The sequence below is a fragment of the Lissotriton helveticus genome, chromosome 2_1 (genome assembly GCF_964261635.1).
Source record: "Lissotriton helveticus chromosome 2_1, aLisHel1.1, whole genome shotgun sequence".
Lineage (NCBI taxonomy): Eukaryota > Metazoa > Chordata > Amphibia > Caudata > Salamandridae > Lissotriton > Lissotriton helveticus.
Window position 1 is genome coordinate 1,127,609,134 of NC_136059.1, and position 26,920 is coordinate 1,127,636,053.

At 44.5% G+C, this 26,920-nt stretch overlaps 1 protein-coding gene across 1 annotated transcript in view; it reads right to left on the reverse strand.

Moving 5' to 3' along the window:
• Positions 1 to 26,920, reverse strand: part of DENND4C (DENN domain containing 4C) — a 1,285,018-nt gene that overhangs the window by 773,898 nt on the left and 484,200 nt on the right. The window contains exon 14 of the mRNA XM_078675962.1: positions 1,601 to 1,746. Coding sequence (XP_078532088.1) covers positions 1,601 to 1,746 — 146 coding nt within the window. The remainder of the gene's footprint in view (positions 1 to 1,600; positions 1,747 to 26,920) is intronic.

The following is a 26,920-nucleotide window of genomic DNA, read 5'->3' on the forward strand; positions in this document are numbered from 1 at the left end:
ATGCAAATGTTAATAAGCGAATTGTGATATGCTCTTCCTCTCTCCCTAACAGGTATGGACAGCTTAACACAGTTCTCATAGAAGAAGGGTAATATAGGAATGTTCTCCCTTCATCCCTAATTGTTGTAGTACCCCAACTAGTGTACACACATCAGGGAATTAGAGTAGACAGTTTTTTCACATTTAGACTTTTGTTAAATAGTCACTTAGGTCCTGAAGAATCGCTTGTTAAAATAACGCCAGCGAGAAACATGTTGACCAGACAATAATAAGATCTGGAGGATCTCTGGAATCATAATATTCCAGCACTCTCCTCTAGAAAGCCGTTTTTAATTAAAGCAGCGGACCTTATGAATAAATCGTTCCCGGTACCCCTAGCTTTATTTTAACTCACTACTCAACGTCTACCCTCTATTCTGGCCCCATACCCGCACTTCATCTATACGGCTGTTGAAAAAAGATCTCCGCTAAAGAGCCCCTCTATGAGGGGTTGCCCGTTGGGTATTGCACCGCCGACCCAACGAGGAGCAGGCCCAAATGATGAAGCATGACACCTGAAAGGGTGTGTGAGGGCATTAAATCCAACAAAATTGATCCCCAGGGTTAACCTCGAGTCACCCCCCCACTACCATTCGCATCACAGACTGTATTAGCCTTCTCTCTTTCTTAGGAACAGCACGGCAATCTTTGCATATACATATCTCTTTGGGGCACGCTGTAGCTGGACCTTCTACTTATGTTGAAGTAGTAATTGCCCTCTTTACTCCTCCCTTTGATACCATACCCGACAGGCTTCCCAGTGCTGAGTGGCAAGCCAGAATTCTAAGATATAATGTTTCCACAAACAAGTATGTTTTAAGCTGTTTCCTGAAACTGAGTACATTGTCATTCTGCCTAAGATCTGATGGAAAGGATTTCCATAATTTGGAGACTAGGTATGCAAGCAGCCCCCCCCCTCCCTGGCTTTCTTCATCCTTGAGATGACAAGCAAATTTAAGTTCCCAGATCTTAAATCTCTAGTGGGACAGTAGGGATAAATAAAGTGTTGTAACATTTGTGGTCCCTTCCTATGCAAAGCATGATGGGCCAGGCAAAACGCTTTAAGATGAGTAATTTTTTGTATCAGCAGCCAATATAGCATTGCTAGTGCAGGCCGAGCACTCTGATGATTTTGTATTTACAGAAGAATAAGGGCAGCCGCATTTTGGATCACTTGGAGTGTCATAATAACGGATTTAGGGCAACACAAATATAGGGAATTTCCATAGTCTAGCCGGGATAGTACCAATGTTTGTACAACCACTCTCTGGTGGGACTTGGCAGCCAGCACAGCAGCTTCCTGAGGGTTCTCAATAGACCAAAGGATAGAATAGTAAGTTAGCATGACGGAGCAACAATTTGGTACCAAGCATACAGATAGGCAAGCACAACATATAATGAATCTTGAACCAAACATGTGTAAGACATGACACTCTGAACAGGCCTCTTGCCATGTTTTGATCCCATTCCCTACTGGTAAACAAGGCAAGTATAATATAATAATCCAAAGAAAAATCACAAAAACATTGCAATACTTACTGACTAGACTTGCTTTAATTACCTTTTCCATGCAGTCATCAAAAAAGGCCAGGCTGGTATCTTTATCGCTGACAAAACTGCACTCTTCAATGAAGCGGCTAAAAATCTGGGTTTTTGTCAACTGCGAGTAAAACTTTGTGTAAGCTCGGTCTCTGGTTTTTAAAAAACCTGAAAATAGATAACACATTCTGAAGGTTCAATAGAAGCTCATAAAAGCCTATTTGAAACAAACTTTTTTCCACATGCAACAACTGTGAATATGTCAATACAGTAAATCTGCTGCCCTCCTTATACCTTAATGTAAACTTCAGCCAATAGTATAGTGCTCCTGGATACTATGAAATAGGAACTGTAAAGCCTGAGAAGCTTTGTATTGCCTTTTGGTTTTCTTGCTGTAAATTCATATAAATATATCAAAAATAAATATAAAACAGTATTGCAAAATTTCCTTGCACAGGTATCCCATCTACAGTCTCCCAAGGTGAAGGCTTATGTCGTGTATAGCACTTTGTATCTTTCATCTATGAAGGCAAATAATAAAACAAAAAAGCACAATACTGAAAAAAAACTTTAATAGTTATATTACATACAGATAATCATTGGCCCGCCATTGTCCTGGTTTATGGATACGAATGGTCCAGTTCTCTTTGCACACAAAAATAGCAATGCCAACAATCTTGTTTCAAAGCATCAGTCTTGAAGTTGTAGAGCTGTTCTGCATGGACCAAAATTAGCGATAGAGTAGAGAAGGCAAACAAGGCATTTGTGACCTTTTTGCTGACAGGCTGAATTGAAATAGAACAGCTGAAGTAAAAACAATTGACACGTTTTAAATAGCTCCTCAAAGAAGTCAAAATGTATATAAGTAAATGTAATCATATCCTTAGAGAAAATCATAATGGATATATTATGTTGCCATATAAAAAGGGACAGAGACGTAGAAGACAGACCGGGACTATGATGAATACTACTTTCCTGTTTCACTAGCGGGACTCCTGGGCAATTGCAGTTGGAACTGCTGGGGGCAGTATGGTTAACTGCTTCCTTATGCATGGAGGGGCTCACGCATAATCCTATTAATATCTGCGAGTTGTTTACTCATGTCGACTGGAAAACCAAAAAAAAATGTTTAAAGAAAAAAATGATATCCTTAGAGAATGAAAGCTGTCCACAGTGCCAGGATGCAAACCGAGAAACCATAAGCTAAACTGAAACATGCTTTTCAACAAATGAATGACAATGTAACAATAGGGATCCTAGAAGCCCTATACGTTTTGCAGTACTCCTGCACACCTGCAAAGCATAGGAGAGAGACGATTTAGACTCCCAAATCAAATAAGCCTAAATTCACAATATTGTTACCTGAATTTCCTAAGGAATGAAATGTCTGAAATTGCTCAGTCATCTTTTTGCTGACTGTGAAGGCTAAACAGTCCTGTGAAGGAAAGAGTCTTTAATGGACTGAAATAAATAGATGGGCGGGTTTACTCCATGGGACGCCATTCTAGGAGAAATAAGCGGAGTATAACAGGATCACACCATGGAACTATAGGTACGGGCTCACCATGACACAGCCTAACGTGTCTAAGCCCCGTCCCTTGCAGACTGGGCGCCCGGACTTCCTTCTGGGGTAAAAGGTTCCTTATCTTCTTTATGGGGCCATCTGGACCCATAAAGAAGATCAGAAACCTTTTACTTCAGCAGTGAGGCAAGGAACCCAATCTGAAAAGGACGGGGCTTAGATAGAAAGAAGAACGTCACTAGGACCTCTTCTCCAATGGCTGGCCACCATTTAGGAGGCCAGCCAATGGAGAAGAGGGGCGGGGCTTAACCTAGCTAGTGATGTTTGCCTCTATCTCATTAAATCTCGCCAGCGGGACTGCGCAACGCAGCCATCGCAGGCTGAGACCTAAAAAGGTAGGGGTGGCCTGGGAGAAAATTAGCAAGGCACCAATTGAGGTGGAGGGGTGTGCCTGGTTGTTGACCATTAAGTCCTCAATGACATTGGGAGTTCTATTAGAAATGTTTCCAAATAAAGGATAATTTCAGATAGTTGAGATTTTGAAACGCCTTTTCGTCATCCTGCTTCCACACGCTCCACCTCCTTTGTAAGATCTTCAAGTAGATCCTCAATGATTCCAAGAAAACGGTCACCCATGCACTTGTCACCAGCAGACTCGACTACGACAATGCACTCTAAGCTGGCACCAGTCAAACTCCCCCAAAAATTGTAGACCGTCCATAACACCTCTGCCAGACTCATTCCGAACATCCCATGCCACAACCGCATAACCAGACACCTGAAAATCAATCACTGGCTACCCATCAACAAAAGAATCACCTTCAGGTTTCTCACACATGCCAACAAAGCCCTTCAACTGTGGACCTGCATACCTCAATCACTGCCTCTCCTTCTACACTCCCACCAGACATCTCCGCTCCGCCCAACTGGCACGGGCCGGCATCCCATGGATCTGCAAGACCACGGCTGGAGGAAGATCCTTCCCCTGCCTTGTTGCGAAGAGCTGAAACTCCCTGCCTCTGCACTTCAGTAAATCGCCATCACTGCCACAATTCAGGAAGGACCTCAAGACCTGGCTGTCTGACATGTCTGACATCTCTAACCCCCCCACCCCACACTCCGCACCTTCTAACCCGCACAGGTGAGTAGCCACACTTTATAAGATTACTGATTGATTGTACAGATAAAACAAGCTCAAATTAAACACTAATGGAGACTGAACCTAGAATGGTGGCTGCACCTTAGCTATTACGCAACATGGAACAGTGGCATCAAGCATTGTACAGGCATACATTCAATTAATTCTAGGGAGCGGATTGCTTGACAACTAACTGAAACTATCTTGAGTCCCATTTTCACTCTAGGAGGACAGTGGTGTTTAAGGTGCACATCAGGTGGATCTGGCAGTGTAGGAGATTATGAAAAAGAAAGGCTCTCCAAAAAATGCATTTGGCTTAAAGGGGCTATATAGAGTACAGCAAGGAATAGTTCTTTACCCAGTCCTGGACCGTAGTACAATAGGCATTCAAGAATGTACCATTGTTTGATTTGGTTTTGAGACCTACTGTGACATCTACTGGATGGATTTTAATACCATTCTTGTTGGGCAAATGACTGAAAAAGGAGCATGTGTAGTTTCAAATTAGCTCACTAATATACATCTATAAATATATATAAATATAGATATAGATATACACACACACATATATATATATATATAAATAAATTATACAGATAGATATGTATATTCGCAGAAAAAAACAAAGTTAATGGGGGGGGGGTTATATTTGGGTGAAAATGTTAGTTAAAATATACAGTTTTAAACAACAAAAACCATTGAAGTTATAGTTATGTGAAATAACTATATATCCTACCCTAAAGTAACTATAACGTGTGCCCCTGAAACATGTCATGAGTATTGTTATATGAGAAGCAATTAAAAAAAAAAACACTTTTCCTGGGAGTCATAAGAGACCCCTGCAAAGATCAGGTATTTTTTTTAAGTATCTGTGTGGGCTGTAGCACTCCCTGCATAAGCCCCCCCCCCCCCCACACACACACACACACAACATTTAAAAGAAGCATTATGGGCACTTTTTGCCAGGAGCTCTGAGTGGGTCCGGCTGACCATTTATTTCTTATTTTTCAATTTTTTGTTTGTGGGTGTACCAGTTCAACCAGGTACACATTCCGTTTTTATTTTTGCCCAGCATAGGAGCCAGCCCTAGAATATTTTCAAAATTATTTAGCCACGTTTGAGGCTGTGGGGGAGAGGACCGTGGCCCCCGCAGCAGGAGCAGTTCTCTGTCTGACCTTATTGGCTGGCAGGAATTCTGTGTTTCCCTAACCGCACAACTGCTACTGGGGGATGGAGAATAAATACATATCTATATTTGCTGAAAAAAACAAAGGTTGAAGTAACGTTCTAGTTACATGAATTGGTCAGTCACAACATTAATGTTTTGGCCTTAAAAAATAAGCAAACAAAAAAACACTAATTCACTAATTAGTTAGCAGCGCTAACTATATCTTGCCCTCTGCCATGCACTGCTTATAACCTTGCATATGACACTCATGATATGACCTATGATATCATTTATGAAATCACTGATGACATCCCAAATGACGATGACATGATCCAATGAATGTGCTAGTTTGTTTTATAGTTTACATAGTAGTGAGCAACCATATTACTTTCCTACCTATTTTTCTACACGTTTGTACAGTCAGGTCCAGCTAAGGGGTGTCATTGTTTACAAAACACGTGCTACTAATGCATCATATGTGTGCTAAGGTATTGAAGATGTTATAAATATTTGCATTGAATAGTAGCCCTCTGTGCAGGTGACAGTTGATAACTTGCGTCAATTATGTTCCAAACAAGTTTTTAGGCTCTGCAGAAAAAGTCTGCCACAGGGCAAAGATTCTACATACAACACGCTAAGTTTCGTAAGCACCCTCTAGTTATCAGACACAATTGTGTCAGCGTGACAATTTCTACGTAAAATAGAAGTCTGTGTATACCAGGTATTAAACTATGTGCATGTGCTTGCTTTGTCCAGAAGATGGGTGTCTGAAGTTTTCACTGTAGTTAGTATGATCTTTAGCACATTCAGACCTTGGTTGGATTAGGTAAATAGTCTCTCTTTGGACAAGTTCAGCATACAGTGTACACTGTGCTTAATATATACTTTTAAATACTATGTGGTGTATTTGTCATGAGAGTTTCTCTGTCTGCAAACCCTGTGGCCAAAACCACATCAGGCTGCCAACCCCACAGAGCTTTTGGCAGAGGGTTGATCTTTTGGACCTTGGGGCCCCAAAACATATATATTAAAGCATTGGGGAATGCGTCCCCCTACCCGACACTAAATTGGTCTCGGGGATCCAATCTCCAGTGTCAAATACAATTAAACAGGGGAGGAGGGTGTGCAGCGCCCCTCCCGAGCCTTTATAGGAGCCGTGGGCCACATCGCCTGGGGCAAAATAGAACAAAAAATAAATGAGAGGAGAGTCACGTGTCCCTCCCTCCCTCCCTGCCAAGCCTTCTTGGGCACGGGAGCCGAAATCTAAGGGGAGGAGTGTGCAGTTCCCCTTCCTGAACGCTATAAGGCTATGGGGATCCCATTCCCCGGGACCAAACCAGTAAAACAAATATGAGGTGGGCCCTCCCTCCATGAGCCTTCATAGGCCCAGGGGACCTCATCCCCCAGGATGCAATTTTTTTTTTTTTTAGGCGAAGAGGCCTCAGCTCCAAAGTCGGCAGCTCTGGTCATTAAGCCACAAGCCACATCCTCTATAGGAGGACCTTTAATTTCTGCTCTCTACATGTATATGAAATTTGATGATGTTATAAATCGATGAAAAGATTGTTTTAACATCTATTTTACACTGTATAATTAATCTTGCATTGAAAACTATCATATTTATATTTAGTAGGTACACTGGATTGATGGTATTAAGAATTGCACTTTAATATGTGAACATGAATACAGATTAGATAGAGGATGCTGTTAATCTCTGAAAATGTATTCCACTAGGAAACTTTAGGAATCTTGCCTTCAGCACTCGGCACTTTGAAGAAAAAGGGAAAATGCAAAACAAACAAAAATTTGACAATTATAAAAGAACTGTTCTAATTGTAATTTGGTTATTTACTGTATCCCCCGATTGTATGCATGTTTAGGTACAGGTGAGTAGGAAAGACGACATTTTAATATTTTTGAGGATTACTAACTGAAAACGCTTGAAAAAAGCTAAATATCAAACGGAATATAACTGACTGGAAAAAGGTAATGGCGGAGGTAGAATGACTGAATAGAGAATGATATTAGCGGTCTAGTTTTCTAAATAAGTAAAAGGACTGCATAAGAGGTAGTATGTGAAGTCTATGGATCGGTCCGGTTAAAGGCGTTTGCCGAAACGCGTTGGCTTCCCCTCATGTATGGTGCTACAAAATAAACTAATAAACATCTATTTTTTAATACTATATAATGCCTTGTAAGTGGTGATTTAGAGTGGCGGACACCTTGTGCTGCTGTTCTTCTGGAGGGAAATCGCTTTTGAAGAAATCTGGAGAGAGAGAGTGTTGTGTGTGTGTGTGTATCTCTTAACAGGTGGTGTTACGGCGCAGTACCCACAGCTCTTTCTGCCAGTGCCTTCATCTTAGGATAACCCCTCAAGTATCAAATGCACATCACAAAGGCAGCACTGCAGGAAGGGTTTTAACTTCTTTTAATGTAATTTATTACAGAGAAACAAACGTTTGGACTTTGCAGTCTTGATCACATATGTGAGAAGCCATTTTCTCCTGCTATTAATATTGTCCTTTTATCCTTTCTTTTTCATGCAATGCATTCTGCTATATATGGTTCATTACCGAAAAATTCCAAAATTACAATAAAAAACAGCTTTAGATTAGCATTTCAGACCCAATTTAAGTCTCATATAACAGACATGACTTTTCACTTAAAATGTGTTTCAAATAAAATTGTAAATATCCACAACTTCAAATCAAAAGCGAAGCAGTGCTAGTACTTCCCTCGAACCCCTAATTATAAAATAACATTTATTGACATAGCATGCATACCATGGAATTGTGTTATTATGTACAAACCTCCCAATGCCTCCACAGAAGCTCTTGGTTTTCTGTTGGCTATGTAAAACAAGCTGGGAGGGGAACACCATCTCAGCTGAGGTTCTATGTCATCTATGTCAGAAAGATCCCAACTTGAATAAAGGACAGGGTGACTGTTCGGCTCAACTGAGAGGCCGGCCATTGAGAAATTGGCCTCCCCGAGAACATAAAAAAAAGTGCAATAAACAATCAGGTCAATAGCATTCAGCAGAATAAAAAATGGTGAAAGTCACTTTATGAACCATTGACAGAAAATCGAGGCATGGCAACAACAGTGAGAGTAAACTCGAATGGAATAAGATAAACAGATTCTACAATGAGGATTCTTCCTCAGCTGCGTCCTCCAGGAGATCCATGAAAAGGGGTAGGTTCTCCCCTTCAAAATCTTCTGAGCCCCCTGTTAAGGCCCTGCAAGTGACCTCTGATAGGTCTGAGAGGACAATCTCCTCACCGAGGTGTAAAGGAGAGGCTGGGAAGGACTAAGGAGACACAGTCATCAAAGAAGGTACAGAAAACCCCTTCTATTGCTTCTCCACCATCTGAAAAGGAGAAGGTATTCAAAAAACCTGCTACTGTCCCTCAGGAAGGAAAATCTGGTACGTCGACATCCAAATTTCACTTGGGTTCTGTTACAGCTCTGTCGACGGCGGCTGCAGTGATATCTTCGTCGACGTTTAAGGTACCTGTTCCCTTCTCGTCGACGATGGTGCTTACATCTTCAACGTCAAACCAAAAACAAGAGGGAGTTACCCTTCTACCGGAAAAGGGATGGGTTACAGTAAATTTCCCTTTTACACATTTTATCAAGGATGATAATCCTAATGGGTCCTTATAGTTTCTTGCGCCCTCCCCAGCAACCATAAGTAGAGTCAATGCTAGAGTTACCAAATGTACAGATTTCTTTGAAACAGTTCTTTAGTAAGAGCACGTTAACACTCATAAGCTTAAAATTCAAGTGTTTATTAAATTTTTTTTATTAAAATATCAGTATACTACTGAGGTCATAATGTACATAATTTCTAATTCAGTAATCACAATTGTAAAAACATTTTCATTAAAATCATACAAAAACAGGATTTATTACAAAAAATATTTTCCTTTTTGATCACTTTACAGTTAATGAAGAACAAACAAATTGTCGACGCGGCGTTTCGGTGACATACACAATCTTGCACCTTCTTCAGGACTTTGTTCTTTACAAGTACATCTATTGGCTATGGATGGAATCTCCAATAGTTTAATTAATTAAAAACTCGGCAAATACAAAAATAGAGCAAGCTAGGGTTATTTCCTTCCTGGCAAGGTATTTGGATATCCAGGTATGTTTTTTCGTCTTTCAATGCCTTACAAGAAGGATTTGCTTGCTTCTTTTCTGTATGGTGTGAGTAGGCGATGTAGTTCTCATTAAAAATTAATTTCTGTTCTTCGGGGTAAGGGGGACGTCTTTTTGTTACAGATGTCCAAGTTTTCTGCATGTGGACCTTAATTTTATATTCCTCTAGTGGTTTCTCTTGATCTTTGTCTAATTCAATCAGAGCCCACTCTGTTGGAATTTTTTTTAAAAATTGTTCCAAATAGTGATCAGATAGATCCAGCACGACGTCCTCCCTTGTCAGCTTCCTTTCTGCAGAGATGCAGAAAGGATCAAGAGAAACCACTAGCAACTTCAAGTGAAGTATCAGGATTCAGACTCTGATGACTACTATACGGAGGAACGCCATTTTGTTCAGCAAGAGAGGCCTCAACAACAACAAGACATGGTGGCAATGCCTTCCTCTCTCATAACAGACTTTCAGATGATGCTACAGGATTACAAAGGAAGGTTTCCGCCTTAAGCTTCGGACCAGCAAGCGCAGCCTCCTCCTCCTTCCATTCCTGCTACTCCTCCAGTTACAGTGACACCTCAGGTTTCTCCAGCTTCGGAGCCAGATCCAAACGAAAGCCATCGGGAGGTTATTCCTATTCAGGATGATGATGACTCAACTGATGACGATCATCAGGTAGAACAAAACCCAGAGCCGGATAAAGATTGGGATGAGTATGTTATTCAAGATCCGGCCTCACCATTGCCGGATCCTGCTACCTCCCCTCCAGCAGACATTGGAGGTTTCCATAACCTTATGGAGAAGGAGTCCAAGAGGTTTGGTCTTCCTATTACTACAGTACAGACAGACTGTTTCCTCTACAACTTCAAGGAGCCTTGCAGAAAATCCATCCGTTCAATACCGATAGTTGAACATGTGTGGTCGGAAGGTACTTAGGTGATGCAGAATCCAGCTACGGTCATTCCTGTTCTTCCCCGTCTGGAGAAAAAATATAAGGCTCCAGAAAATAGTCCCGCTTGCCTGACTGGTCAACCGAAGCCGGACTCGGTTATTTCCCAGGCAGCGCAAAGAAAGTCCAAATAACCATCAGCGCCTCTTACAACACCGCCAGACAAAGAGGGGAGACGCTTGTACAATGTGGGAGAAAGGTTGAAGTGCGGGGCTCCCATGAGTGAGGGAAGCCCCGCGTGTGCCAGGTGATGCGGCAGAGTGACGGAGCCTGTAGCAGCCAGCGAGGAAAGAGCCCGGTGAGTGGGTGGGGGGAGGGGGCGGGGGCATTGCGTGTGTGTGTGCGAAGCTCTGTGTGTGTGTGTGTGTGGCTGACTTGCTCTGGAGCTGGGACAGGAGATGTGCATGGCGCGTGGCTGTACGTGCGCGCACACATGCTGAAATCGCCGATGGCCCTGTGCGTGCCCATCCCCTGTCCCAGATTCCCAGCAAGTGGATAACAATAAGGGCTTCGCACTGCTTACACCAGCTTGACCTAAAAAGGGTTAGCCATGTAGCATCATTTGGGATCAAAGCGTGCATGATGTTACTTCCACTACCCCAGGCATTTGTATTGACATTTTATAGACTTCCTCTGTATGCTAATCGCACCAGGAGGCCTTGTCGATCCAGAGCCCCTGTGCAGGCGTCCATGGAGGGAGAAAGGACGCCTGAAGCTGCCACAGACCCTGGGTGATTCCTGCTCGGGACAGAAGCAAATCTGTCCACGTGCAGCTATTAATGCATAATTCCTCTAATTACGGCTAGACACGGTGATCAGGAAGGTGCGGCTAAACCTGCTCGAGCAATGTACTGTAAAAAAAAAAATCTTCTCTGGAGCCTCCAGGCCGAAGGACTGGATGAGGAAGCGCTTTCCTGGCTCCCTTCATTAATTATATTTCCCCTTTTTTGCCGTATATGCCACTGTGCCCTGCACCATTTAAAGTACAGGAAGGTCAGTTGACTTTGCTGCCTGCACCCTCCGATTGCTGCGGTGTGGATGCGGCCGCCCGCCATAGCATGAGCTCTAATTATGTTTTGCAAGGTGCGGGTGATGGCGATTGTGCATTTAAACTTGGAGCGCAGCAAATGAAACAAAATGCACAACCATTCAAAGTGCCCCCAAACAGCCGCTGCTTTCGTATAATATCGGCGAAATCACCATCCTGTGCAGAAGAGTCAACATGCTACAGGATTACAAAAGAAGGTTTCTGTCTCAAGCTTCGGACCAGCAAGCACAGCTGCCTCCTCCTTCCATTCCTGCTATTCCTCCAGTTACAGTGACACCACAAGTTTCTCGAGCTTCGGAGCTAGATCCAAAAGAAAGTCATTGGGAGGTTATTCCTATTCAGGATGATGATGATGACTCAACTGATGACTATCATCAGGTAGAACAAAACCCAGACCCGGATAAAGATTGGGATGAGTATGTAATTCAAGATCCGGCCTCACCATTGCCGCATCCTGCTACCTCCCCTCCAGCAGTCATTGGAGGTTTCCATAACCTTATGGAGAGGGCGTCCAAGAGGTTTGGTCTTCCTATTACTACAGTACAGACGGACTGTTTCCTTTATGACTTCAAGGAACATTCCAGGAAATCCATCCGTTCAATACCGATAGTTGTTCCCCGCTGGAGAAAAAATATAAGGCTCCAGAAAATAGTCCCACTTGCCTGACTGGTCAACCAAAGCCGGACTTAGTTATTTCCCAGGCAGTGCAAAGAAAGTCCAAAAATCTATCAGCGCCTCTTACGACACCGCCAGACAAAGAGGGGAGACGCTTGGACAATGTGGGAAAAAGGTTCTCCTCCATGGCCAGCCTTCTAGTCCGAGCTGCTAATGCTCTTGAAATCCTGGGTAGATATGATCGCCAAATGTGGTGCAATTTATCCCTGTTTGTTGACCAACTTCCGGATGGTGCAAAGGAAGAGGCCAAGAAGATTCTGGAGGAAGGAGAACGTTCATCTTCGGAGGTGATAGATTGTGCTATGGATATAGCAACCACCGCTTTCCGAGCTCTTGCGGGATCAGCAGTTTTAAGGCGTCGGGGCTGGCTTCGGGCAACCTGGTTTCGCCAGGAAGTCCAAAATAAGATCTTGGACTTACCTTATGACGGAGGAATGCTTTTTGGAAAGCATATAGATGATGCCCTTCAAGACATCAAGGAGGACACGGCAAGGTCTTTGGGGACATTGCATTACCGCAAGGTTCCTTTCAGGGGTGCGAAAGGGTGAGGTTTTTCATTGTACAGAGGGGGCAATCAACAGCGCTACTCTTCTTACTCACAGTCCTCTCAGTCATACAAGCCCCAATACGCACAGCGCCAAGGTCAATCGACATCTTTCTCTCGCCAACCACCAAGAGGACGACAGGGACGTTGGGGGAGAGATGCGCCTAAACGACAATAGCGGCGACATGGCTCTGTCTACTGTTCCTCCCCCTCTAGTAACATCCGTGGGGGGCAGGATATCAGAATACCTTCACAACTGGAAAATTATTACATCGAATCGGTGGGTCCTCAACATCGTACAATTTGGCCACACACTAGAGTTTCAAGAATTTCCACCATCCAGAGCTCCTCACGCCACGGAATCGAAACATCTAAATCTTCTACGTCTCGAAGTTCAACAGCTGCTCATCAAAGGGGCGATAGAATTGGTTCCTCAGACCCAACGAGGCAAAGGATTCTATTCCAGGTTTTTCCTGGTTCCCAAGACGGAAGAAAAGTGGCGCCCAATTCTAGACCTGAGGGAGCTCAACGCCTATCTCATAAAACTCTCTTTTCGGATGGTTTCTCTCCAGGGTATATTGCGTCTCCTAAATCCTGGCGATTATATGGCAACTCTAGATCTAGAGGATGCTTATTTTCATGTTCCCATTCATCCGGCCCACTGGAGGTATCTTCGCTTTTCAGTAGCCAAGAGCCACTTCCAGTTCAAAGTCCTACCTTTCGGACTAAGATCTGCACCGCGGATATTTACAAAGGTTTTGGCACCAGTGGCAGCTTTTCTCGTGAGGCAGTCTCTGCAGGTGTTTCCCTAATTGGACGACTGGCTGATAAAAGCTCCAACCTCTCAAGCAGCCTCAAAAGCAGTCGAGGAATGTATTCAACTTTTCAGTCATCTGGGTCTAGGCCTAAACAGAAGCAAGTCTGTCCTTCTTCCGTCCAGGTCAGCAAGATTTCTGGGTGCCATTCTGGATAAAACTCTTTGCAAAGCTTTCCCTTCAGAGGAGAGACACAACAGACTGATTCTTTCTGCCAACCGTTTTCGAAGAAACAAACTCTTTCAGTCAGTCAGTACAAATCCCTTCTAGGATCGATGTCATCTTGCATTGCATTGATTCTGCACTGCAGGCATCACATGCGTCCCCTGCAGGAACAACAAGACTTGCAATGGCATCAAGCAGAGGGTCTTTCGAAGACAAGATAAAGATTACTCGTGTCATGAAGAAGGCGATCAGGTGGTGGACTGTAACAAGCAATATCGAGGAAGGTCTCCCCTTCACGGTTCCTCCCTCTCCGTTAGTCCTGACCAGAGACGCTTCTCTAGAAGGCTGGGGAGCTGTATTACAGGATCTTCAAGTGAGCGATCACTGGTCTCCAGAACTTCGCACCTCTCACATCAACCTACTAGAACTGAGAGCAATTTGTTTAGCTCTACAAGCTTTCCTTCCAAAAATTCGAAATTCTACAGTCCTGGTGCGGACAGACAACACGACGGCCATGCATTATGTGAACAAGGAGGGCGGAACAAAATCCAAACTCCTTTCAAAAGAGGCACAGGAGATCTGGGAATGGGTTATTCGTCACCAGATATCTCTCTCAGCAGAACATCTACCAGGTTCTCTCAATGTGGAGGCGGATTCATTGAGCCGCCTACGGTCAGTCTCCCACGAATGGGAATTGGATCAGAGAACTCTCAACAGAATATTCTCTCGTTGGGGCGCTCCTTTTATAGACCTGTTCACGACTCCACAGAACAAGAAATACCAATTCTACGCAAGCAGGTATCACCATCGAGGGTCGCTGGGGAATGCCCTTTCGATAGCCTGGTCAGGCGCATTACTTTACGCCTTTCCACCGATTCCTTTGATACCAAGGATACTGAGGAAACTCAAGACAGAACTCTGCACCATGATTTTAATAGCCCCAGCTTGGCCCCTCCAATTTTGGTTCATAGAGCTACTATCTCAGGATCAGCAAATTCTCCTGCGTCCAATTCCTACCCTGCTGACGATGTCCCAGGGCCAAGTAATGCACCCGGACCCGAGCTCTCTGCAATGGACAGCTTGGCTCCTGAACACCAAGAATTCAATGCTTTAGATATCCCTCAATATTGCAAGGACATTTTAGCTCAAGCTCGGGCTCCTAGTACAAACAGGACCTATCGAGCAAAATGGAAGCGTTTTTGTACATGGTGCCAAAAAGAAAATCTTCATCCTTTTACTTCGTCTCTTCATAAAATCTTACCGTACATATTGTCTTTGGCCAAATCAGGTCTTCAACACTCTTCCATCAAGGTGCATCTGGCAGCGATCGAGGGTCAGACGAACAACCTCTGGCCCTTCTCTTTGGTCCGCGAGGGTGATCAAGCAATTCCTGAAGGGTCTATTCAGGGCTTTCCCTCCGGTGAGACCTCCTCCTTCAATTTGGCAACTGAACCTGGTCCTTGCCCATCTCATGAGGGCTCCTTTTGAACCAATACATAGAGTGGACATGAAGGTTCTGTCCTGGAAGATTGCTTTTCTTCTGGCGATAACATCAGCCAGGAGAGTTGGAGAACTTCAAGCTCTCACAATTGTTGAGCCTTTCTTACAGTTCAAGAAAGAATCTTTGATCTTACGGACAAATCCGAAATTTATCCCAAAGGTTCCTTCCGATTTTCACCTAAATGAGCCCATAGTACTAAAGACTTTCTTTCCTCGACCTTCATATCTGGCGGAGAAATCTCTCCACACTTTGGATGTCCAAAGATGCCTGAAGTTTTATCTTCAACTTCCGAAAGAATTCAGGAAGACTTCGCAACTTTTTGTCGCTTTTAGCGCTCCAACGAAAGGGTTGCCCCTGTCAAAGCAGGGGATATCACGTTAGATTGCCAGCACAATTCATTTCTGTCATCAAGCAGCGGGAAAACCGCTGAGGGGACGGATCAAAGCTCATTCTACGAGATCAGTGTCATCATCTACGGCTCTGTTCTCAGGTGTTCCTATCAAGGACATTTGTAGGGCTGCTACATGGAGCAGTGCCCATTCATTCACGAAACACTACTGTTTGGATTCTTCCACAAGGAATGATACAGCAGTCGGAGAAGCAGTCCTGAGGAATTTATTCCAGTGAGCGGTGAGCTTTCCCTTCTATCCCTCCTTCCTTTATTGCACATTTTGTATTTGATAATATTACTTGTTTATTGTTATGAAGTTTTTTGGCCAATTATGATAATACTTATAGTGTGTTATGCTGATATGCATGTAACAAAATGTGCATTTGCAGATTACTGCTAGCTACTCTGATACAAAGCATGGGAATCTATAAAAGTCCAATACTGGGGCAAGAAAACAAGTTACTTACCTGTAACTGTGGTTCCCCAGTATTGGTACTTTCATAGATTCCCATGCGCCCACCCACCTCCCCTGGGAAAGCTCAGCCTTCAGCAAATGTAATTACTTTTACACACCGGCTACGAAAATCTGAGGCTCTGAGGAGGGTTCTATGGGGTGAGGCTACTCTGATTGGTTGTTGCAATTTTTAGGTCTCTTTTACAAAAAGAGGCGGGTAGGTTACAAAATGAGATGAGGCCTAGGCCTGTCTTTCACTTTTGTACTGACTGCTATGGTATTTATCCATTACCGAGGCTCCCATTCCGACGACGGGGGAATGATACAAAGCATGGGAATCTATGAAAGTACCAATACTGGGGAACCAAAGTTACAGGTAAGTAACTTTTTTTCTTACCAAAGGTAAGTAACTTGTTTGATACCACTAAGAGTTCCCCCTGCACCAGAGTGGAAATTAAAGTCCTTACAAGTCTAATTTGTCCACCTTTTGAAACTATGCACAATTGTCAGATACAATTCCTCTCTTGGAAGGTTGCTTTCCTCATAGCAATTACCTCAGTGTGGAGAGTTGCTGAGCTTTAGGCATTAAGTATACAAGAGCCGTTCTTTCAACTTCACAAAGTTGAGCCAATCCTACATTTCTCCCTAAAGTAGTTTCTGCCTTTCATATCAATGAATCAGTTGATTAACTTGTGTTCTTTCCTCAACCTGATCATGTAGCAGAGCAAGATCTACACACACCTGACATTAGAAGAGCTATACTATATTATGTAGAAAGAATGAAAGAATTAACCAGTTCGGCGCTGATGACTAGCTCAGCTCGTCATCAGTTGCGCCGCTCGCACACTGACGAGCTAAGCTCGTCATGTAACGCGGCTTTTTAAAAAAAGCCGCGCAGCGTGAAAAAAGCTGCCGCACGCATGCGGTTAAGAAAAATAAAGCGCCTATTTGTTGCCTTTTCCCCACTACACAAAGGCAATCCCATATCAAAGACCGGTATTGCAAGATGGATTGTAATATGTATCCAAGCATGTTGTGCCGAAGCAAAAAGAACTTTAATAATACCCCCTAGAGCGCATTCCACTCGCAAAATGGGGGCTACTATGGCCTTCTTAGGGAATATTCCCCTAGCCGACCTCTGTAAGGCAGCAGCATGGTCTACCCCGCACACATTCACCAAACACCATTGTGTGCATGTGTTAGCGAGACAACAAGCAAATGTAGGCCAAGCAGTGCTTAAAACATGGTTTCAAGCAACTACTACAACTACAGGTTAGCCACCGCGTTATGAGTATACTGCGATATAGTCTATGCAAAGCATGTGATCTACAGCTCACATGCCTTAAATGGATAATGTTAGTAAGCATCTGTTTTTGGCATGTAGAGCTGTAGATTCAAATGCGCCCACCCACCTCCCCGGTCCCCTGCAGTTGTTGTAGTTCTCAATTTACATTCATATGCATGGACATCTCTATTCTACACTTACTAACTCCATTCTCACCCTCTGTGGTAAAACAATCTAACAATGTAGTCTATCTATGCCCATGCGCACTATCACCGAAAGGAGGAGTCACCTTATCTCGTGACTGAAAAGACTTCTTTGAACAAAAACAAGTTTTTCAAACTGCTGGACCCAACTGTAGATGGCAGAAGTATGCAAAGCATGTGAACCTACAGCTCTACATGTCAAGAACACATGCTTACTGGGTAAGTACCATTATCCTTTTTTTTTTTCTTCAAACCACGCGTCTCTACCCCCGATCCATGCAAACTGCCACTATTTTGTTGCATGTTATGCAGACAAGAGTGTGCATCCCTTGCAGTCAAAGTTATCCCAAGTGCTGCGATTTGCACTGTCTCTTGTGCAGATGGTATGTGCTGCTGCCACTGTGGAGGGTTATTTGTCTGTTTTCGTCTGCTTCCCGGATCAGCCTTCCCTGTTTAAGTCCCCGGTTGACATGCGTTTCCTTAAATGCCTGTCAAATCTTTTTCCTCCTGCTCTTATTGTGGGTCCTCAAAGGGAATTAAACTGTGATTCTTACTATTTTAATGGGGACTCCTTTTGAGCCCCTGCACAGTTCTACCCTTTGTATGTTGACCTACATGACTGTATTTTTGGTTGCGATACCATCGCAAGGAGCATCAATGAATTACAAGCTCTTAGCTTTTGAAGGAGGTCACTCCCTTCCACCTGGCTCAATTCATCACCCTCCCGACCTTCTACCCGCCACCTCATACAACGAAAAAGGAGGATTGGTTAGATCCTAGACAGGAATTCAACTTCTACCTGGAACAGAACAAGGAATACCAGTCGGACTACCAGCTCCTCTTTGGTAACTGTGATTCTAAAAACAGTGAGGCCATTCAAAAGAGGACTCTGTTGCAGTGGATCACCCTCTACATTAAGACCTGCAATGCTTTGGCCACTAAGGAGCTGCCTGGAGAGCATCTGTGCTCATTTCCACAAGGGTGAAGCCCACCAGAGCCAAATCCTCTCCCAATTTCAGACTTTTGCAAAACACTGCGGTCTGGATTCTGACATGTGTCAGTGTACGAGGTCTGTCTTGTCTTGCAAGATTTCCTGGTTTAATCATCCATCAAGCCCCCTCCTGAGTAGGGCATTGCTGTGAAATCTGGTTTACAGGTGAGGAATCTGCAAGTAGAAGTATTCAGTAGAAGTAAAAGTTACCTACCTGCAGTAACTATCTTTCTGGTGTCTACCTGCAAATTCCTCTCCGACCTGCCCACCTCCCCGATAAACTATAGGGAAAGTTAATAAGATCTCAGCTTGCATTGTTTTGATACTGCAACCTTGCATCAAGGTCAATCTGCTCTTTGCCTCAAAGGCTTGGAAAATAAATGGAGTGTAGCTGATGGTGTACTGGGTTGGAAGCTTTATGGCCTCATTATCATCAAATGCCACTTCCGTTGTGGCGTCGACTGAGTCCAGCGCCCTCTACCTCATTGCTTTGAAGTGTCTGAATCCAGTCTGATGCCTAGGGGATGTTCTACAGGTGAGAAATATTCAGGTGTATAGAGCACCCACTAGAAAGATATGTTTTGCAGGCGAGAAACCCTTTCTTTGTGATCTTAATCCAGTTCTCAGTCAGTGCTGGTCAAAATGCGGTCATTCCTCCCACTATCTTGAGAAAATACTATCATAATTCAAGCTAAATGAGAACATTTCATGGATAGGTACGTTTCAGAGGCAATAACTTAATAAGTATGCAACTGAATATCCTCAGCTCCCTTTGGGCTACAGATGAGCTCGAAGTGTACATAGAAGGCTAAAGGACCCTTGAAGGGACCTTGTATTTAACTGGAATGGACAGGAAATTAATTTGTCCGTATTTCAAGCTGGTTCTCCTCATTCATTGCAATGGACAAGGACAGTGTCATTGGTGCCTGTACCAGCAGACTGGCAGATACTGGTTGATTTTGTTGAAGGCCAACCAAAAATCTCCACTTTACCTAGCAGCAACATTCTAAAGCTTTATTTGAAAATATGGACGCAGAATCCTTGCTGTGAAAATCCTTAGGAAGGAGAGAGTTGATTCTATAACGAAGCCCATTTTAAATTAAACCACTGCTCTACCCTAGTTTAGTCTCAAGCTCCAAGCTGCCGCAATAACTATCTTGCCCTCGGTCTGAGCGGATCACTGCAAAAAACAAAAAAAGTTTATTGAATATATAAGAACCATTACAAAAGGCCAAAAGTAGTTAGCTAGTCAGATTCAAATCGGCATGGATAATACACGAAGCTAAAGCCAATTGATAAATGTCCTAACATAAGGCAATTGGCCAGGACCAAAATAGATTTCACCAAAGAACTAGCATAAATTTGCTCAGTTGGTATTTCACGGGAGCGTCTAAGTATAAATCAACAAGAGGACCGGCATGTCTGCCTCCTAAGAAGGAGCCAAAAGGTAGAAGTATAAATCAGCTAACGAGGAGACTGCTCAGATCAAAAAGCAAGAATGGTATGATAACAGTCTGACGGAGACTACTCAGTTGTAAAGCAAAGTCAAGTGTGGCACACATCCGAGACAGGGCACATTTGATAGGTTTCAGACCGTGAAAAACCATACACTCGACATGGTGTGAAGTGAACATCATAGAACTGTACTAGCAAGGATACATGTACTGAACCAATCCATAGAAACTCAGCTACATAACACAGATAATTTTAGAAAACTACTACCTAGTGAATAATCACGGAACACCCTTAACCGTGCAAACAAGGGAAACTACATTGCACTATTGAAGAAAACAAAATCCAATAAGCAATTTAGGAATCAATGAAGTACAGTTGTGGCCTGGGTAGCAAATGTCCTTAAAATGCTTCTTTTGCGGCATTTCTCCTGAACATAGCTTCCTTATTGAGGAACACATGAATACATATTATTTGCAACTTCTACAGCACAATGACCATCAAATCTATTTTCTGAAAGATATATGAAAGCTCATTTATGTAATATAGACGCACTACGTTTTCTTCAGCAGCTGTGAAATGAATGTCAGTGCAAGCAGTCTAAGGCCCGGTAGTGGCAATTTGCGGCCTACATATTGTAACCTAAACAAAGCTACACAAACATTATTTTTAATTATTAAGAACAGTCTTTCATAAGTCTCTGCTTCTTACTTTTGATTTGCCCTATGGACAGTTTTAGGGGGGTTGCTGCATTGACACCAGGGTCCTTCACCACCAGGGCAACCCACTGTCTCACTGAAGACAGTCCATCTTCTGACACATGTATTCAAGGCAGTAGCACTTTTAGTCTGGAGTGCCCTCATGCACTACACCAACTGCTTGCGCACTTCAGTTGTTGGATCCACAGTCCAATCTTACCTACTCTACTCACTTCAGTTCTCCTTTCTCCCTGTTCTATGCCACTTTGAGTTCCATTTTTAACGAACACATCATAGGGCCTCCTTGCTGCTATTTGAAATAAAGCACAGTCTCTGAGTGACAGAAGTAGTTTGTTAATTGACACAGCGTACTTCTGATTACATAAGCAATCATACTACAACTGACAGTTCCATATCTCCTCATTCACAGGTTTTAAGTGCTATGATGCAAATCTAGCTTGCATGTGTGAAATCTTTCTTTGTGAATTAAATCGGCTGTCAGTGTTACGTCTGGGAAAATCTTCCGCCCCTTCCCCATCTTAATAAAGTGACATACAGGCGAGTTTACATATGGAGCCATCATCCCCATTCAAATATTGGTATGTGACAGAACTCTGGCTTCTTTTTCATTTTTAATATTTTCTTGAAAAAAGTACCCATTTTCTGCAAGCTTATCTTGCCATCCATTCCTGAGGAGTGAAATCTGCCACCCATCCATTAGATCTCTCATAATTTAAAGAATTAAATGTAAGGTTTGCTTATGTTTGTGTGCAGTTAGAGTTGCTGTCATTCAACATATGAAGGATGCACCAATACCAGTTATTGTTCTCATTCATTCATAAAAACAAATGTCCTTCCGGCAACATCTGTGCATCTCTAAACTGTCTGTTCTGACCGAGGTGTAGCCCTTCAGGCAATTTCCTTGCTAATATTCTGGTATTTTAATTTTCTCTCTTAAAAAATACAACACATTTGCTCCTGGGGATATTTGACGGCCTGGATGGCACTAGATCAGACAAACGCTTGCTAAGGACGGCGGTGGCCGTGGTTAAGCGGGACATAGTACGTCACTGGCTGCGAGACTCAGCTCCCACAGTGAAGGTCTGGAAGAGAGGGGTGGACTGGTGCAGGACCCAAGAGGAGGCTCTCTGCGAATCCCGGGGTTTGCCGGAAAAGTTCTCCAGAATTTGGGGGAAGTGGTACAATCTGCTGCCACCGTAATCCCTGATCATTGCTTTGTTTTCTGCCCAATCCAAATGTATGTGATGTCGGACCGAATTGTTATAAACCCTTTGTTGTACGTTATTGATTTTCTCCATTTGTGCCTATTGATTGCTGAGCGGCTGCCAATGAATTGTTTTTGTTGTTTTAAAAATGCCAATAAAATTGATTATCAAAAAAAAAAAGACAACACATTTTGAATAATTTCTTCAAAACATGAAAAATATGGACCTCCTGGGCATGGGTCTATAGGGCTTGCTATAAATCAGACTTGCTTTTCTGCTGAAATCACTAACGTTGAATACCAGGTTTGTGTATTATTATGCAGGTTTTAAAACAACTTGGTTAGTTCTGTTTTTTTATGATTTGAAGTGTAGCCTGGTGAGAAATTCACCATTATGAGCTCAGATTTAGCCTTTAAACTGCAAAACATGTGGGTGGTTGAACAGGTATCTTTTCTTGGTTGGTGTTGTGGCCTTACATTTGTGCCTCATTTCCTATTTGTTTCCCAACAAAATAGATCCTGTTAGTTTTCCTGAAACATGCATTTTTCTCTTTTATTTATATATGTTTGTTTGTTTTGATGAGTGCATGTATTTCCATGCGGAGGTATCTTGGCGCTAAAAAACAATAACTCAAAATCTAGTTGCTATTCATGGGCTTCTACGATTATGCTTTGGGGACCAGCCAGGGCTTTAAGTTTTTCTCTAATTTTAGATAATCCAATTATATTTTTACTGCATCTGGTAAAAGATTCCACCTTTGAGCTGCTACTATTGAGAAAGCTCTGCCACCTATATTCTTGAGCTTGATTCTTGGGATGATCATGTAAAATTTAGCTGTGGTTCTCAAGGTTTGGCTAGGTTGATATAGCTTGAAGGGAGATACAATCATAGATCTGTTTAGTTGGTGTATAACTTTATGAACTAGGCAGAGTGATTTGAAGAGAACTTTCTTGAATTGGTAGGCAGTGGAATTTTGCCAATATAGCAGTCACAAGGAAACTACGCTGTGTCCTCGTGGCCCATTTTGTTGCTGAATTCTGAACTAGTTGTAACTTTTTGTTCAAATAGTCTAGCAGGTCTAGGTAGATGGAATTACAATATTCTAAACACATCTACACAAATGCATTCAAAGCAGTGATCTTCTATGTTGGTGTGAATAAGGGTAGCACTCGTCTGTAAATGTAATGGACATGTTTTAGTTACTGTTGACATTTGATTTGACAAAGTAAGTGCAAAATCAATCTTGACACCAAGATTCTTCATTATTAGCACAAATAATGGAGGCAGTCCCAGACTGATAGGCAAAGACAAAAAGTAGTTGGTGGTGGTGTAGTTGGTTTCATTAGTCCTAAAATGTCAGTTATGGAGCCATTAAGTTTGAGGTAATTTGTACCCATCCAGTCCTGAATTTACTCAAAGCAATGAAGCAAATTACCTCTATCCTCAGGATCTTTCTTTTGAAAACTAACTAGGTTTGTAGCAACAGCGTACAAGAAGAACTTTAATCCAAATGATTCAGTGAGTTGAGCCAGTGGGGTCAGATACAAATTAAAAGTAATGGGGTTCAAATTTCAGTGCAATTATGAGCGCCATTCAACGACTATGAGTGACACTTTATCGCAAGCAAAACCAAGCAATGAAGAAGAGCAAAACATATAAATAACAGACATTACACCCATTTGGGCAACAAAAACTCATAGATTCTAAAACTGCTATAAAGTGCTGGAAATGGAAGGGCACTAATCTGGTAAAAAGCAGTAACTCACAGATAATGCTCATAAAATACAGTTTTGTGAACGTGTGGTTCATGTTCTTTCTTTCCTTCTACTATTTTCTCCTTTTTCTTCCTTTTTCCTTCCTTCCCACTGTGTCATTTCCCCATTTCCCTCTCTAGTACTTCCTCTTTCTTCACTCAAAAGGTAACAGTGGTAAACAAGCATTTGCAATGCAATAGGTCTCGCATTAGGAAAGTGTGAGCTATTGGTATTGTAAAAGACAATTTTTTTAAATGTGTTGGCTTTGAAAATATATAAATTAATAGCGTACACTTTCCTAATGCGAGTCCTATTGGCTATGGCAATGCTTGTTGGTAGCAAGCAAGGACAGTGCTGTTGTAGTGCTGAGTGATGATGTGGTGGTGTCCGTGCGTGATGTGGTGGTGTCCGTGCGTGATGTGGTGGTGTCCGTGCGTGATGTGGTGGTGTCCGTGCGTGATGTGGTGGTGTCCGTGCGTGATGTGGTGGTGTCCGTGCGTGATGTGGCGGTGTCCGTGCGTGATGTGGCGGTGTCCGTGCGTGATGTGGCGGTGTCCGTGCGTGATGTGGCGGTGTCCGTGCGTGATGTGGCGGTGTCCGTGCGTGATGTGGCGGTGTCCGTGCGTGATGTGGCGGTGTCCGTGCGTGATGTGGCGGTGTCCGTGCGTGATGTGGCGGTGTCCGTGCGTGATGTGGCGGTGTCCGTGCGTGATGTGGCGGTGTCCGTGCGTGATGTGGCGGTGTCCGTGCGTGATGTGGCGGTGTCCGTGCGTGATGTGGCGGTGTCCGTGCGTGATGTGGCGGTGTCCGTGAGTGATGTGGCGGTGTCCGTGAGTGATGTGGCGGTGTCCGTGAGTGATGTGGCGGTGTCCGTGAGTGATGTGGCGGTGTCCGTGAGTGATGTGGCGGTGTCCGTGAGTGATGTGGCGGTGTCCGTGAGTGATGTGGCGGTGTCCGTGAGTGATGTGGCGGTGTCTGTGAGTGATGTCTGAGTGATGTGGTGGTGTCTGAGTGATGTGGTGGTGTCTGTGAGTGATGTCTGTGAGTGATGTGGTGGTGTCTGTGAGTGATGTGGTGGTGTCCCTGAGTGATGTGGTGGTGTCCCTGAGTGATGTGGTGGTGTCCCTGAGTGATGTGGTGGTGTCCCTGAGTGATGTGGTGGTGTCCCTGAGTGATGTGGTGGTGGTCCCTGAGTGATGTGGTGGTGGTCCCTGAGTGATGTGGTGGTGGTCCCTGAGTGATGTGGTGGTGTCCCTGAGTGATGTGGTGGTGTCCCTGAGTGATGTGGTGGTGTCCCCGAGTGATGTGGTGGTGTCCCTGAGTGATGTGGTGGTGTCCCTGAGTGATGTGGTGGTGTCCCTGAGTGATGTGGTGGTGTCCCTGAGTGATGTGGTGGTGTCCCCGAGTGATGGGGCGGTGCCCCCGAGTGATGGGGCGGTGCCCCCGAGTGATGGGGCGGTGCCCCCGAGTGATGGGGCGGTGCCCCCGAGTGATGGGGCGGTGCCCCCGAGTGATGGGGCGGTGCCCCCGAGTGATGGGGCGGTGCCCCCGAGTGATGTGGCGGTGCCCCCGAGTGATGTGGCGGTGTCCCCGAGTGATGTGGCGGTGTCCCCGAGTGATGTGGCGGTGTCCCCGAGTGATGTGGCGGTGTCCCCGAGTGATGTGGCGGTGTCCCCGAGTGATGTGGCGGTGTCCCCGAGTGATGTGGCGGTGTCCCCGAGCGATGTGGCGGTGTCCCCGAGCGATGTGGCGGTGTCCCCGAGCGATGTGGCGGTGTCCCCGAGCGATGTGGCTGTGTCCCCGAGCGATATGGCGGTGTCCTATAGAGATATGGTGGTGTCCTATAGAGATATGGTGGTGTCCTATAGAGATATGGTGGTGTCCTATAGAGATATGGTGGTGTCCTATAGAGATATGGTGGTGTCCTATAGAGATATGGTGGTGTCCTATAGAGATATGGTGGTGTCCTATAGAGATATGGTGGTGTCCTATAGAGATATGGTGGTGTCCTATAGAGATATGGTGGTGTCCTATAGAGATATGGTGGTGTCCCTGACTGATATGGTGGTGTTGTGAGGCGTGCAGCAGTGCGAGGCGGGCAGCGTGCGGCGTGCGGCAGCGTGCGGCAGCGTGTGGCGTGCGGCAGTGTGTGGCGTGCAGCAGTGCGTGGCGTGCAGCAGTGCGAGGCGTGCAGCAGTGCGTGGCGTGCAGCAGTGTGTGGCGTGCAGCAGTGTGTGGCGTGCAGCAGTGCGTGGCGCGCAGCAGTGCGTGGCGCGCAGCAGTGCGTGGCGCGCAGCAGTGCGTGGCGCGCAGCAGTGCGTGGCGTGCAGCAGTGTGGCGTGCAGCAGTGTGTGGCGTGCAGCAGTGTGAGGCGTGCAGCAGTGTGAGGCGTGCAGCAGTGTGAGGCGTGCAGCAGTGTGTGGCGTGCAGCAGTGTGTGGCGTGCAGTGTGCGGCGTGCAGTGTGCAGTGTGTGGCGTGTAGTGTGCAGCGTGAGGCGTGCAGCAGCGTGAGGCGTGCAGCAGCGTGAGGCGTGCAGCAGCGTGAGGCGTGCAGCAGCGTGAGGCGTGCAGCAGCGTGAGGCGTGCAGCAGCGTGTGGCGTGCAGCAGCATGTGGCGTGCAGCAGCGTGTGGCGTGCAGCAGCGTGTGGCGTGCAGCAGCGTGTGGCGTGCAGCAGCGTGTGGCGTGCAGCAGTGTGCGGCGTGCAGCAGTGTGCGGCGTGCAGCAGTGTGTGGCGTGAAGCAGTGTGTGGCGTGCAGCAGTAGCTCACACTTTTCTAATGCGAGACCTATTGCATTGCATATGCTTGTTGAAACAGGGAGTTAGAAATATGCATCTAGATAGCTACACACTTCCAAATGAAAGTGCGCTTACAGACATTATCAAGGGATGTGGCACCTTTCTTTATTGCATACTACTTACCCCTGGCATTACCCCCAATTTTCATATTCCCATGAAACACATATTGTCGTATGAACACACTGAAGGCACACATTGGTGAAAAGGGTGATGCATACGTATGGGTGAGATGAGATCACAGGCTGTGATTGTTTTACGGGTGCAGAAAGGCTTCCCTGCTTTTAAAACAACGAACAGCACAACTCACATACTTATTGTGACTCAACCGCAAGATAAGTAAGGGGACAGATCGCAATGGCCCCACCTGTAAATATGTCATATCACAATTATAATTTTGCCGATACTTTTG